Source organism: Carcharodon carcharias, chromosome 11 (genome assembly GCF_017639515.1).
Source record: "Carcharodon carcharias isolate sCarCar2 chromosome 11, sCarCar2.pri, whole genome shotgun sequence".
Classification (NCBI taxonomy): Eukaryota; Metazoa; Chordata; class Chondrichthyes; order Lamniformes; family Lamnidae; genus Carcharodon; species Carcharodon carcharias.
The window spans coordinates 101,896,905-101,913,156 of record NC_054477.1 but is presented as its reverse complement, the minus strand read 5'-3'; the positions used below and the strand labels follow the sequence as shown (position 1 = coordinate 101,913,156).

The 16,252-nt window shown below is 38.9% G+C and overlaps 1 protein-coding gene across 4 annotated transcripts in view; it reads left to right on the top strand.

Moving 5' to 3' along the window:
- tpp2 (tripeptidyl peptidase 2) overlaps positions 1-13,873 on the top strand; it is a 171,732-nt gene extending 157,859 nt beyond the window's left edge. For all 4 annotated transcript variants that reach the window (XM_041198821.1, XM_041198820.1, XM_041198822.1 and 1 more), the window contains 5 exons: positions 2,042-2,138; positions 5,959-6,089; positions 6,684-6,891; positions 9,404-9,523; positions 12,299-13,873. In XM_041198821.1, coding sequence (XP_041054755.1) covers positions 2,042-2,138; positions 5,959-6,089; positions 6,684-6,891; positions 9,404-9,523; positions 12,299-12,388 — 646 coding nt within the window. In that variant the 3' untranslated portion in view covers positions 12,389-13,873. The remainder of the gene's footprint in view (positions 1-2,041; positions 2,139-5,958; positions 6,090-6,683; positions 6,892-9,403; positions 9,524-12,298) is intronic.
- The last annotated feature ends 2,379 nt before the right edge of the window (positions 13,874-16,252 follow it).

Here is a 16,252-nt window from a genome sequence, read left to right as displayed (position 1 = left end):
AAGCTTGCAGTTGACTGTAGTAGAGAACCCATTGGCAGATTTCTCAACTAGCACGCAGAGGAAAGGGACCAATCAGAGTCAACCTGCCTGGTTTGAATTGAAACAAAAAGCTTGGGAGTTAACTATTGCACTTGCTATGGCAACGCCTCTTCCAATCAGAGTCCACTTGCCAACCAATCAGCAATCTCTTTTCATCAAGTATAAATTGTTGTTCCCTTTACAGTTGGTATTCTTGCATATCTGTCCTGATGAGTGCAAGACAAAAAGCTTCAACAGCATGCCTCTCTTTTTCAGTAATACTCAAATACTGTTTTCCCTAATATCTGTGGCAATTTAATTTTCTAAACTATTTACTTTTACATATATTTCAAAATATGTTCCTTTCCTAATTTTTACATGTTTAAAATCACATTAATATTTTGTTATTTTAACTTTTTTTTATTAAATTGCACATATTTTGGTTTTGGTATGTACCTAAATCTACCTATTTAATATGCACAAATGTATATTTTTCTCCTGTTCACTTCTTTCTCTCCTTCCCCAATTTTTCTGTGTCATATACCATTTTAGCTGGGTCAATAGTAAAGAAACTGCCAAACCTCTCCCAAGCCTTACTGGGACCCAAGTGGGTATTCAAGAGATGCACAATTATTTAGTGCTTGTTTCATTTCTCATTAATTTTTCTTTAACTGGTGGATCAATTTATGCTGTATGTTTATCCAAATGTTTCTATATTTCCTTAGTGTACTTAGCTTTTTATGCTGGTTCCAATTAATTATCTTCATATTTAGCCCTTATTCAGGAAGTAGTGCACCCAGTTTGATTTTTCCTTAGGAACGCTCTTCATAACTGTCTTGTTCCCACTCCTTGTGCGCTGGGCGGTTTTTTTAGATTCATGAATAACATTTTCCAAAGGAAATGCTGACGATATGGCTCACAAGCTTACATGATTAGGAGGCTGAAACTATAAGTCCTTAAGGTTCTCCTATGTGATTTTCCTGGTGACTAATATTGGATATAATAGTCAAGATGAAGAAAAAAAATCAACGACTGTATAAAATATTTTATAATACCTGCCAAAAAGTTAACATCTTCTGGCAGAACAACAATAATGCCAAAATCAAAACAAAACGTTTGAGAGATAGATGGGTATTTAATACAAGAGGCCAAAATAAATGGATTACAAAGTAAATCAGGAAAATGGCAAAACACATAATTAATGGTAAAGGTAAGAATTTTTTCTTTGCAAAAGAAAAAAATAGTACACTGCTTTTCATATTTATACAATGTGTTTTGCAGGAGCGCATATTCATGGCATAGATGTTTGTACAGTGCTTCAAGGCTGATTTAATGTGGATGGCTTGTCACCTTCATATTCTCTGGTTGGAATGTTAACCATCCATTGAATTGTATAATATGGCTAGATTTAACACTGTTGCTTCCAAATCAAAGAAAATATGTCTGATTTGTCATATTCTCAAATAACTTGCTCATTTCAGTCAAATATCACGTGTGCATCATTTCAAGTACCATGAGACATGTCTTTAAAACTTATATCAAGCACAGTTGAGTTCAGCCATTCATAATCTGTAAGTGTTGTTGAATTGGTGATAAGAATGACACAATACAGTTATGGCTACTTAAACAAAAGAGAAGAATTCAAGCCTGTTTTCAATGTTGAGATAACAGGCACAAAGGAGAATTTTTTTCTCCCTTAGATCATACATTTTTGCAGCTCTTGCCCCTCAGAGTTATCTTAGTCTCCATCAGTGGCTTGGTCATGAGGAAGTGTCTGGGAATAACTGGATATCACAAGATGTTTTCTCTCCCTGTAAAAAGTCATTCAATATTTACTCCATTCCACTTCTAGTGCCTGACTGAAAGCAAGCTAGTAGAGTGAAGATTGTAGTGTTTCAATGATCTGCACTGACAGTTTCTAGAAAATTGTTAATTTTTGTAGGCTTAATTTATGGCTACATTGAAAGGAATATTTGAAATTTTTTCTGCAAATCTACCAACAGAAAGGTTCTTTTTTCTGCAGATTGGACATTAATACATTCTATGAAGAATTGAAGGACACATATCCTACCCATCTTCCGCTATATGTTGCACGACTGCATCATTTGGACAATGAAAAGGTTAAGATTCATCTGAAAGTTGCTTAATCAAAGTACAGATACATGCATTATTATAGAAAATTTTGCTTCCTTTTGCTAGTGAGTAAATGTCATTCTAAACCTTAAAACTGTTGCATAGTCTCCTCTAGAATCACCCAAAATATCTATCGTTGGATCGTCTTTTTCCTAATCTACCCATTGTTTGGTAATGACATTTTCAGATTGATTATATATACTGATGCCATCTAGCTCTACCTCTTAACCATGCCCTTTGACCCATCTGTACTGTTATACTGTCTGACATTAAGTCATAAATGAGTCAAAATTTCCTCCAACAGAACATCTAGAAGACTGTAACCACATTTCCCAGTCCCCAATCCCTAGTCGCACCTTTAGGATAAATTTGACTAAGTGAAACTTTGGCATTCTGTTTGACCCAGAGATGAGCTCTATACCCGCATCCCATTAATCACCAAGAATAATTATTTCCGCTTCTGTATCATCACTCAACCTGCACCACTAGCTCACTACACCACTGCTGAAATCCTCGTCATAACGAGGTCTATTGGAGGAGAAATTGGATTGTCCAGTACCTGTTATTTTAGGTGCTGTGGACCTCCTAACACTCAAAAATGGGGTCAGATATGTGCAAGCACGTGTTTTTGGTATTTTCCTATATCTGCCCAAAATTTGAATCGTCTATGGGGAGGAGTTTAGCTGATGCTGAAGTACTTTTGTTCATATAAAAGCTTGTGCTGAAACAAGTTGCTTCCAGACGTAGTTTGCCTAATAGGACTTTATTTGGAAATCGAGCATGACAGGGAGATTGAATAGAGGCCATGCAAAGCATGCAAACTGCTAGAATAAGGAGGAGAAGGAGAAGAGCTTTCAGCAGGAGACCACATTCACGATGATCTTTCAAGAGCAATCCTCTTGCCTTAACTTCAGCAACAACAAATGCATGATACATCTTCACGTCACAAAAGAAGGTTGTGACTGAAATCCGTCAACTGCTGCAGCCACAACAGCAACCTTAAAGTAGGGTAAGGACAGCATATTCTGATTTACGAGCATATGAAATAGGAGCAGAGGCAGGCCATTCGGCTCCTTTAGCCTGCTCCGCCATTCTGATGAAAAGTCTTTCTCCACAGATGCTGCTTGACCTGCTGAGTATTTCCAACATTTTCTGTTTTTATTTCAACATATTCTGTGGCTGTCAAGGTGATCACAGCTCCTAAACATTTGTGTGTCTGGTTCCTTCCAATTTTCTGCTGGAGATGTAAGCAACATTGTGCAATTTGCCATACACAACTGCATAAGGGAAGTCACTGAGACTGTATACAAAGATAGACTGCTGCATCTTATTCCCTCTTGCCAGAGACAAGCAAGAAGAGTGAACATGAAGGCTTCCATGGATTGCAGGCTTCGCCATGTGCAGGGAGCCAGTAACTGCAATTTGTGTTCACTTCAAGCCAACTCAGCCATTTTCATGACCTGAAAGGGATCACACACTCTCATGGTGCAACTGGTGACCATAGGCAGCTCATCATGCAGTAAATGCTTGTTATCCTGGCAGTACTCACAATTTCTTCTTTTTACGACACCTCTATTTGACAAAGTCAAATGTTAGTAGTGAGCAACAAGGATTATCACTCATGCCATGCCTCATTATGACTCTGGTTCAGAAACCACATCAATGTACACAGCAGGGCTACGAGAGACATGCTGCCAAATGGAACATTGCAGACTACCGCGTCAGTGTCCTTAAGCTGCACTTCCACTGGCTGGACTGTTCTTGAGCTGCCCTGCAGTACTCAGCTGAGCAGGTGCCAAGATTTATGGTAGTCTGCTTCACTACCTGGCAATTATAAGGGAGCAGCCTTGGCAATACCTGTCAAAAGAGAATAAGAGGAGGAATTGCAACAGGAAGTGGAAGAACATGATGTAGAAGGAATGTTACTTCTGCCCAGACTCACCATGATCATATAATTCAAGGGCAGTATCAGTAACCTTAACCACAGCTATCCATTCACCAATAATCCCACATTGTTGGCCTTTTTTCCAACACTGACCATCATATCATTCTCTTTCCAACAACACATTACAATCGAATTTTATAACTTTAATCATGATATTATGTACACAAAAACAAAATAATCACACTTATGTTTTCCCTTTGTGCCTTTTTAAAAATTTTTTATTCTTTCACAGGATGTGGCTAGGCCAACAGCCTGAGTTTGCAAGGCAGCACTCAGACACTGTTTGTGCTGTGATATCATCTAATAGACTCTGCATCTTGGGTTCCACAGAAAATATATTGGAGTGTTCACCTGTCCCATATTGGAAAGGATGGGCTCCATGCTCAGTTTAAAACCCTGCGCTCAGTTGGTGCTGGACTCCTCCATGCTACTTGGCATTGAACACAGGCTTTCCAGTGTACCAAACATTTGGTTATGTATACCCATCAGTTTTCTTCTGTAGCCTGGCCCATTGATGTCCTCATATAACTCCCTCTGCAGAAGAACTAATGTGCCACATCACCCTCCAACAATAGCTGGCCCCCTATTGCAGCCAATAAACAGCACAGGGAGCATTTGGTGTATACAGCAATCATTTAAATGATCAGGCATCACAATTTTACCAAGCTGACAATGCAGTGAATGGGCATGGGTTAATCACATATCAGACAATTTTTCCCCCACTTTCTCCAATATCCTCCTTGCTAACTTTACATCCTCCATAAACACCTACTTGTTGAAAACTCAGCTGCCCATATCTTGTCTGACACCTAGTCCTATTTGCCCATCATCTGATCGACACTAACAAAAGCAAAATACTGTGGATGCTAGAAATCTGAAACAAAAACAGAAAATGCTGGAAAGATTCAGCAGGTGTAGCAGCATCTGTGGAGAGAGAAACAGAGTTAACGTTTCGAGTCCATTTGGCCCTTTTTCAGAGCTCTGAAGAATACAGACTGGAAACGTTAACTCGGTTTTTCTCTTCACAAATGCTGCTACACCTGCTGAGTTTTTCCTCATGAATTGTTTCTCTGTTTTCTAACACGTTGAATTGAATATCCACAGACTTGTGTTCAAACCTGCCACAACCTCACCCCATTCTGCCTGCGTTTTCCTCTAGCCTTGCATCCTCCAGTCCTCCTCATGTCCTCCCATGTATCATGCCCTAGCCAGTCATTTGAGAGCCTTCAGTTGTCTTGGCTCCACTCCCTGGAAATCTCTCTAAATCTCTCACTTTTCTTTCCACCTTTTGAAGACTTTGGCCGAGAACTTCCATTCTGTGAGGAGTCATACCCCAGGGGTACCCCAGAAGATGTGCTGGGGGACTCCTGGAAATCCCCACACAAGGACTGCATGGGAATTGCCCAGTAAGTTTAAACTTCTGTTGGGAAATTACCCTACACTGGGAACCATCAGTTTTCAGATGGCTCTGACTCTCTGATCAGAATATTATCCTGGGAAAAATTGGAAAACCACTTCCAACCCCTGGGTAACTATAGTACTGACCCCACCTCCGAACCCCCTAGTGGACCCCTCCAACTGCTCCCCTCTTACCCCCCTGACTAACCGCTCCACCCACCTGACTACTGTGCCACCTCCTCCGACTACCCTCCTTCCCCCCCTTCCCCTCCCTCATTACTCTCCCAACCCCCCAGCTCTTCTACCTTGACACAATTTCTGTTCCTTTTATCCAACCATTTCTCCTTTTCGCCATTTCCCCTCCCCATAACGAAGCTTAGAATATTTTCTACGTTCGTAACATTATGTAAATGTTTTTTCTTGTTATTACTACCAGTAAAAGGATTCTGACCTCTCCCATTTAGGAGCGAATGAAAAGATTGGATGAAATTGTGGAAGCAGCAGATGATGTGATATCTCGAATTGATCAAACTGCACTAGCAATTCATTTAGCCATGAAGACTGATTCCAGACCTGAAGCAGCTAGTGTTAAGAGGTGCATAACTGAAAATTATTTACGTTTTATTACTGACCTATAGAAGAGATTTCTGGAAACTAATTAATTCAGTCTATAACCAATTTCTTTAAATTATAGTTGTCAGTATGACCTTAAGAACTTACTCACTAATAATGTTGAAGTTGTTTGACATATTTACCGATTCTTGACAATTGCCTCTGTAACTGATCCATGGTGTCAAGCCTTTAAATTAATACCTTTTTCAGTTTGTTTTGTTAAATCAAATGGTGATAATGAACACACAGAAACAAAGCAATTTTTGAATGAGAATATCTGCATATTGCATCCTATTTAAAAATATCCCTTCTTGGGGAAATAAATGGTCAAAGAAATGACGAAGTTTGCAAAAACTAAGCTTTCAAAGATTTAATTCATTTCTGAACAACCAAATAGCTTCTGATACATTTATTAAGTTCTTAAAAATGGTGCTGTGTTTCAACAAACCAACTGTTCTAAGCAACTTAAAATTGCTTTCCAGGATAATGTTTGAATCAACATTGAATCTTTGAAGTGTATGATTCTTGCTATGTCGAAATACTGTTTTTATTACATCCATTCTTTTCCTATACTCAGTGATATGGAAAAACAAAAATCCTCCCTGATTGATGCTTTGTGCCGAAAGGGCTGTGCACTGGCCGATAGGCTTCTTCAGTTCCATTCACAGGATGGTGCTGCCTCAGAAGAAATAGACAATACAGAAGATGATCCCAAAGGCAGCTTCAAAAGCTTGACTGAAACCTTCTTTGAGATACTTAAGTGGGCAGAACTTACTGATGCTAAGGTAAACTTGTCTTTTTTCAACTGTTATTTTTGAGGGAACAAACTATATCCCTTCCTGTGGATAAAGTGTTTCATCATTGCCTGGTGGTTACCCAAAGCGATTTTAACTGAAATCGGTTTCCCGAAGCTGGGTAATTAGTTTGGAATCTTGCTTTCTGGACTTTCATAGCAGCCTAAAGGCGGGTCTAGTGACCGCAGAGCTACTTTGGGAACCCCATTTGTATCTCATGAATATTTATTAAAAGACACATCAGAATCTTGTTCCCCCTCCAAAATAAGCTCCCCACCAATAAGAATTTAGAACGTTCACTTTCACAAATGTGCATAAGTGGCTGGCACCTGGTGAGGTAGAATTCAAGGTCAGTAGATGCTGGTTTCGCCTTTGTTTCACACCGTCATTGAGAAATATCAGCTACCTGTAGCACAAGCAGCACCAAGGGCTGGATGTGGGAAGGGTTGAGACTGAGGCAGGATCGGGCTGGGGGGGATGTCAAGGAGCAGAGTTTTTTTTATTCATTCATGGGATGTGGGCTTTGCTGGCTGGGCCAGCATTTACTGCCAATTCCTAATTGCCCTCGAGAAGGTGGTGGTGAACTGCCTTCTTGAGCTGCTGCAGTTCATGTGGTGTAGGTACACACACACTGCTGTTAGGAAGGAAACTCCAGGATTTTGACCCAGCTACAGTGAAGGAATGGCAATATATTTCCAAATCAGGATGGTGAGTGACTTACAGGGAAACTTCCAGATGGTGGTGTTCCCATCTATCTGCTGCCCTTGTTCTTCTACATGGTATTGGTCGTGCGTTTGGAAGATGGTGTCAAAGGAGCCGTGGTGAGTTCCTGCAGTGCATCTTGTAGCTGGTACACACTATTGCCACTGTGCATTGGTGGTGGAGAGAGTGAATGTTTGTGGATGTGGTGCCAGCCAAGCAGGCTGCTTTCCTGGATGGTGTCAAGCTTCTTGAGTGTTGCGGGAGCTGCACTCATCCAGGCAAGTGGGGAGTATTCCATCACACTCCTGACTTGTGCCTTGTAGATGGTGGACAGGCTTTGGGGAGTCAGGAGGTGAGTTAATCACCGCAGGATTCTTAGCCTCTGACCTGCTCTTGCCCCCACAGTATTTATATGGCTGGTCCAGTTCAGTTTCTGGTCAATGGTAACCCCCAGGATGTTGATAGTGGGAGATTCAGTGGAAGAGTGAATGAATGTCCAGGTGCTGTTCAAATATGGCACCCTTATGTTGGAGCCCATGACTTAATGGCAGGTTGGGCTGCTTCCTGCCTCCCCCGCCACAATGTACTCCTCGCAGATACATAATAAATTAGCTGAACAGTGCAAAATCTCACCTATTCAACTATCTGACTCTCTAGCTGAAGTCACTCCAACTTCTGCTCTCGCCACTGGACTTAGTCTCCAAAATGGAAGATTCCGCCCAAAGTCTCAGAGAACCAAGGCAGGCCTTTTAAACATCCTGCCTCGGCACTCAGGATCCCTTGTGGCGGCTGCCTCTCTCTCTCACCCTCTCTCTCTCTCTCCCCCCCCACCCCACCAAAAGTGAAAGTCTCGCCATTCTGGGCACTTCTTCCAAAGTCTGGTGTGCTGAGCCAGGAAATTTCCCAACTCGAGCCAACCACTTCAGAAGCAAAAATCTGACCGACTAGCTCTATTTCTTTCTCCACAGATCCTGCAAAAGCTGCTGAGTATTTCCAGCATTTGGCTGACTCTTAAATGCCCTCTAAACAAGGGCAATAAATGCTGGCCTAGCCAGCAATGCCCACATCCCATGATCAAATAAAAAAAAAACCTTGCATTGTCAATCGTAAAAATGAGCCTATGCACATCAGAAAAGTTTGTTTTGAACTTCTGTTGTTGTCTTTTCTTCTCTGTATATCAATGCAATTTTTCAGTAAATAGTACGAGCAGTAGATTGAAGTTGTTATTTAAGCTTTATTATTGGCTCCCCAGTAGGTTGGTTGCTTAGGTGGTTGGACTTACAGTAATCTTAGCCAGGCGAAGCCAAAAGTGGAGAAAAACCATTCAGGGGAATTTTACTATCCAGTGCACCCTGCTGGAAAACTGCGCATTAGAGGAGGTCAGCTGAGGAGAAAATTGGGCTTTACTGTGATGCCAGCAATAATTGAATTGCATGGTGATAATGATGGTTGGAGTTTACTCTGTTATGCTGCCCTTAATTGGATATAGTGGTGGAAATGAGGCAAGGAAATCCTATTACATCCCTGACCTCTACAGGCACCACCATGGATTTTCACCAGACCTTTCAGAGGTCTCGCTTTACCACAACTTCAAAATCCTGAACATTTCACTGTTCAAATAAGTTCAAGTCCTATATTAGTGAATTCATAAAATATAAAGTGAGGAGAGAGAACGTGAGAGTGTTTGTCTCAAAAGTTGGGTAAAAATTAGAAAATTTAGGCTGGTTTGATGTTTGTTTAATTCTGTTCCTTATGTTGCAATCGATCTATTTGCTTTTTCTTTCCCTGTTTGTCTTAATAGGTTTTAACTTTTGCATACAAGCATGCACTAGTGAACAAAATGTATGGCCGGGCTCTCAAGTTTGCAATTAAACTTCTGGAGGATAAACCAAGTAAGGAAAACTGGAAAATTTGCATCCAGGTAAGACTTACTTGCTTTAGTTTGTTGCAATAAGAAACAACGATTCCTTCAACAGATTCAAAATCAAAAGAGTAAGAATCAGTAGCAATATAAAGAGAATATATGTCTGTGTAAATTGCAAGATTTGATTGCTTATTTAAACCAGTGGGAATTCTTCCCTCCAATGGGAGAGCATTTTAGTGGTAATGATCAGAGTTCAGTTAAATTTAGTATAGTTTGGAAAAGAAAAAAGATAGACCTGGCATAAAAATTCTCAATTGGAGAAAGGTGAATTTTCTAAACTGTGATGTGATTTAGCAAAAGTGGACTTGAGTCAGTTACTTTAAGGTAAATCAGTGTCAGAGCATTGGGAGGCATTCAAGGTGAAAATGGGAAGAGTTCAGAACAAATATGTTCCTGCTAAGAAAAAGGGTAGAACCAAATCTCCCCCTGGATGTCAAGGAGTATACAAGATAAGGCAAATGAGGGAGGCTTATATTAGAACCAAGGGGTAAATACTCCAAAAAAGCCTGGAGGAATATAGAAAGTGTGAAGGTGAAATTAAAAAGCAAGTTAGGAAAGCAAAAAGAGGGCATGAAAATATATTGGCAAATAATATCAAAGATAGCCCAAACATGTTTTATAAATACATAAAGAGCAAAAGAAAAACTAAGAAAAGATTAGGTCTGATTAGAGACCACAAAAGTAACCTGTGTATGGAGCCCAAAGACATGTGTATGGTTCTAAAAAGGTTGATGATGGAGACATTGTAAGGAGAGGAATGTGGAATATTAGATGGTATAAACATAGAGAGGAAATATGGAAATATTAAGGAGTTTAGCATCTTTGAAAGTAGATAAATCACTAGGCCCAGATGAGATGCATTATAGGGCTTTTAAGAAAAGCAAGAGTAGAAATGGCAGAGGCTCTGATCATCATTTTCTAACCCCCTCCGGGTACGGGCAAGGTGCTAGAGGACTGCTAATGTTGTAACATTATTTTAAAAAGGGGATAGACAGAGTAACCACTAAATAGTAACCAATAACCTCAATGGTAATCAAAGTATTGAAAAAAATTCTGATGGACAGTATAAATTGTCAATTAAAAAGGTCCTGATTAATCAAGGGCAGTCAGCATGGATTTGTTACCGAAAGGTTATGTCTCACAAACTTGATCGAATTTTTTGAGGAGGGAACGAGGAGGATAACCTACATGACCAGAAAATTATTGTTTTATATATAGAGTAGTTTAACAAAAAAAAATCATTACCTCCACAGGAAATAATTAACCTTTGGATTTCAGGTTACAGTCAAAAATTGTTTAAGATTTGAACTCATGCAAGAAATTGAACCCTGTTGTGCAATTTTTTGGTGGGCGAAAAATTATACTTAGGGATCAAGCATCTGGGTACCCTCTCGCACACTCGCCTTATCATCCCCAGAAGTGTGTCGATGCTAAATGGACAGCTGACAACTTTCTATTGACATGAAGACCGACCAAAACAGTGTTAGACTCCCTTAAGTATGTTAATCAAGGCCTAACACCTGCTTTAGGATCCCACTGTCCCATTCAGCATAAACTGGTTCACTTAATTTTTTCCAATTCAGTAGTGGCTTAACCAGCAATCCTTAAAGGATCATTGGAGGTGCTAAAGGATCTAAGTAAAACTATAACAAAAACAGAATTATCTGGAAAAACTCAGCAGGTCTGGCAGCATCGGTGGAGAAGAAAAGAGTTGACGTTTCGAGTCCTCATGACCCTTCAACAGAACTGGGTGAATCCAAGGAGAGGGGTGAAATATAAGCTGGTTTAAGATGGGAGGGGCGGAGAGAAGTGGAGGGGGGTGGTGTAGTTGTAGGGACAAGCAATCAGTGATAGGAGCAGATAATCAAAGGATGTCACAGACAAAAGAACGCAGAGGTGTTGAAGTTGGTGATATTATCTAAACAAATGTGCTAATTAAGAATGGATGGTAGGGCACTCAAGGTACAGCTCTAGTGGGGGTGGGGGGACATAAAAGATTTAAAAATAATGGAAATAGGTGGGAAAAGAAAAATCTGTATAAATTATTGGAAAAAACAAAAGGAAGGGGGAAGAAACAGAAAGGGGGTGGGGATGGAGGAGGGAGTTCAAGATCTAAAGTTGTTGAATTCAATAGTTAGTCCGGAAGGCAGTAAAGCGCCTAGTCGGAAGATGAGGTGCACCCCCCCCCCCCCCACCTTAAACCAGCTTATATTTCACCCCTCTCCTTGGATTCACCCAGTTCTGTTGAAGGGTCATGAGGACTCGAAACATCAACTCTTTACTTCTCCGCCGATGCTGCCAGACCTCTGAGTTTTTCCAGGTAATTCTGTTTTTGTTTTGGATTTCCAGCATCCACAGTATTTTGTTTTTAAGTAAAACTATAATTGAGTTAATATGGAGGCAGAAGGAGTAGGGTGCAAACTGAGCTGGCTGACATCTTCAGGCAGGCTTTCCAGGACACTGAAATTGACAAGTGCAGTGGTCAAAACCTGTCCCTTTGATTGAACAACTAACCTGCCAACATCAGACTGTTGGATAGGGTTTTATTTGAAACTCTACTTATTAAACATTTTGTTGGTAATAATAGACAAAGCCAATAAAGAGTTCTATTCTTGTTCAATGAAATCCCAGTGAAAGTAACTTGGTCAATATACTATGAAAACTGTCAGGTTGTTATCTAAAATCTTACTATATAATTTAAAATGTGTATTACTGCTTTGGTGCTAACTGTTCAAATGTTTGCTGTAATATCCATGTGTTTGTTTCACTTAGATAATGAAGTCTCTTGGATGGAGCCATTGTGCATCATTTACAGAGAGTTGGCTTCCTATAATGTATCCACAAGACTATACCCCTTTCTAGGATAATTGTCACAGGCATCAAATTGATTGGAAGAAAGTAAATTTAGTAATTTTTATACTTTTGTCTTTTTTTTTCTAAAAAGGCACTTTTTTTTAAAGTATTTTGGACTTTTATACAGTATGTTTTCATTCATTAACAGATGCTATGATTGTAGGACATTTCTGTTACTGCTGTTTACCATAACTACTTGATTTCAAAATAAGGTGCTTAGGCTTCCTAGGCATGATACTAGGTGCACCTTAGGTTTAATTGTTACTGTTTTGAAATAGATATTTGTATATCTTTATTTATTGAACAGATTGGTGTTCATGTATTTACATTAATTCCTTCTGCATATTTGCCAACTGTAACTTTTTTTTGCCCTTCATTGGGCCCAACTTGTTTTTGACATTTGTGTCTTTAGTTTATCCCACAATTTAAGGAAAATGTGTCTGCTTCCAATACCAAATAATTCCTGGGCACTTTCTTTTCCCATGATGCAACACCCAGAAACAAACTAATATTGGCAACTGTATTTCAATTGCCCTTCAATTGCAGTAGACCTGTGAAGCTCAAAATAAACTTGTGACAATATGAAAAAGGCAAGTTATAGATGCATTGTCATAAATATGTTCAGTAAAAGAAATACATTTGACATTTTGATTGTCGTCTTGGATAATTTTCCCATGCCTTATGCATTCTTTTCATATGAAAACATATCTTTAAAGACCTTTAGTGCTTTTCTACTTTGCCCACCTAATCGGCCAAAGTAGTGTTGAAGGGAAAATAAGCTGTCATTTGACACTTTCAAGTTTTCATTAACTTGGACAATGTGATTCCAGTCTGTGCAAACCATGAGCAGAGTACAAAGACATTTATCAAATTATGCTAATCAAATCTAATTTCCATAACCAATTTGGTTAATTGGAAAATTAGACTTTGATCATTAAAATTTATAACTCATCTTGATTAAACTTGGGAGTACAGGTAAAGCCATAATCGAAATAGGAATAGTCTGTTCTAATACATTATTAAATAAGTCAATGTAAGGCCTTTCAAAGTAATAGTCCGAACAATGATTTATCAAACAAGAAAAAGTGTTTACAGTGCAGCTTGCATGGATACAGTGCCATGATATTGCTATGTTTTGAATTAAAGTCCAATATTCTTGACTTGAATCTGGATACCTAAGGTGCAAGTAAAGCCTCGGTTGACTAAAGCAGAGACCTGTGAATGTGGATATTGGTGCCCATTTGTCTATGGTTGAGAAGATTTGCATGGAAGTGGCAATATGTACAAAATCTTGCAATTGGTTCAACCACTTTTTGATTTATGTGATGTATGGTATAACATTTGTTGTTCAGAGACCATCAAAACATGATGATTACCCAATATTCCTCCTGTGTTGGTGCCACCAACTTCAATTTAATGTATAAACATGTGTACTGTAGTCCTTATTAAGTAAAAAGAATCCATTATTAAAATATCAAACCATGATGCATGAAACATAGACTTGTATGACTTTAAGCCTCTAAATATCATTAACCATCTTTTCTATAATGTTTTCAAACTTTTATTTTCTATTTTGAAAGTAATCATAGTATAGCAAAAAACTGGGAGTTAATACTGCTCAATTTATAATGCAAATGATTGCATAGAAACACATTGAAATGTTAATATTTATTTTGATGTTGTACGTCACACTTAAGGAATTATTTTCCATTCCCTAGTGATATTTGGACATAGCCTTTTGTATAAGAAATGTAGTCTTGCTGCAGTAATTTAAATATGTTGACCCTTAATTTGACAAAAATGCAAGGCCTTCATATTAGAGTATGTATTAATTATTAACCATTTTTAAATTGTGCACTTTTGTTGATATATTCATAAAACCAAATTCATTATTGACATCAGCCCCTTCTAATTTTTTGTTATGACATAATTGTTTCAGCAGCTGGTAAGTGGCCTTTTATATTTTTGTAACGTTGTTTGAAAAAGTCTGCATTACATGCCTGGGTATTTGTCCAGAATTTCCCACCTTTAGCTCACCAGCTTCTTACACCAACAAAACTGAGATTGCAAACTCATGCAAAGAATAGTGTTTGCAAGCCCACTTCTTCAATGCTCCCTGACCTAGTGTGTTGCAATTAAATGATTCTGTATTATGTTTGAGCTACTAGTGTAATGTGCCCAAATTTTGGAGAAGGAACTGCCTTTGGACCTAAATATAATTAACTGTCCTGATCACTCCGCTGTATGTTAAATCAAGAAATATGATCTATGAAAGTAGGTTAGAACATATTTGACGGATTTAAATTACACCCTAAATTACAAGAACAAGCCATGAGCACTTAAATTACCGGATCGATTTGAGTCACTCAATATCTGTAAGATTTTTTTTTGGTGACTCAGTTTCAATTTTTGAGCTATTTTCATGCAAGCATATATTTGACATCTGGTATTCACATCTAGTTATTAACACTATGTGACATTAAAATGATCTTAAAATAGTTAATACGCTGTTTGCAGAATTCACTAATCTGCTATATCTTGTATCATCACAAACAAGCCATCATTGGTGTAATTTTATATAAAATGTACTATATATAAAAGCCAATTAACTTCCATTTGATACTTTCCATTTATGGTTTCTTTGTCTAACTTATCTAAACCTGTCATATCTCCTGTTTACCTCTTATCAAATCCCCCCTCAATCTCCTTTGCCCCAAGGAGAACACCCCAGCTTCTCCAACCTAACTTTAGTTGAAGTCCCTCAGACCTTGGACCATTCTGGTAAACCTGTTCTGCATCCTGTTGAGAACTCTTCATCCTTCCTAAAGTGTGGTGACCAGAACTAGGTACAATACTCTAGTTGTGGCCTAACCAGAGCTTTATAAACTTTCAGCACCATTTCCCTATACTCAATGTCTCTATTTATGAAGCCTGAGATCCCATATGCTTTACAAACTACTCTCTCTCAATATGCCCTGTCACCTTCAATGATCTATTTATGTGAACTCCCAAGTCCTGCTGTCCCTGTAGACTCTTTAGAGCTGTGCCATTGTGTCTGCATGGCCTCTCCCTATCCTTCTGTCAAAATTCATCACTTCACATTTCTCTGTATTCCATCTGCCACTTGTCTGCCCATTCTGCCTGCCTATCTGTGTCCTAATGCAATCGATTGGTATCATCCTCATTGTCAGCCGCACCTCCAAGTTTCTCTGTTCCCACATCCATGTCATCTTTAGATATTAAAAAAGAAGTGGTCCTAGCACTGACCCTTGGGGAGCACCATTCTATCATCATCCAGTCTAAAAAAAAAATTTACCATGACTCAACTGATTTTTGTCCTCAAAGCAATTTTTTTACCCAAACTAATACTCACCCTCCTATTCCATGAGCCTCAATTTTGTTAATCAGACTTTGGCATTTTGTCAAAGGCTTTCTTAAAATCCATATAGACAACACCCACCACAATTCCCTCATCAACCTCTATTACTTCATCAAAAAATCAATTTTTTTAAAAATCAATCAGTTAGATTAGTCAGACCCGATCTGCCTTTTACAAATCCACGCTGGGTCTCCTTAATTATTTCAAACCTCTTTTTTTCCCCTGATTATTGTTCCTAAAACCTTATCCACATTAATATTAATCTGATCAGCCTTTAGTTATTGGATTTCTTGAACAAAGATGTCATATTTGCCACTCTCCAATCCTGCAACTCTCCCCAATCTAAGGAAGATTGAAAGATTATGGCAAGCCCTTCTATCTCGCCCTCTTCCCTTAGCAACCTGGGATGCAAGCCTCACGGACCCGGTGAGTTATCCATTGTAAGCATACCCAACCTTTCCAGTAGGTGCTGCCAATTAATTTTCACACCATTC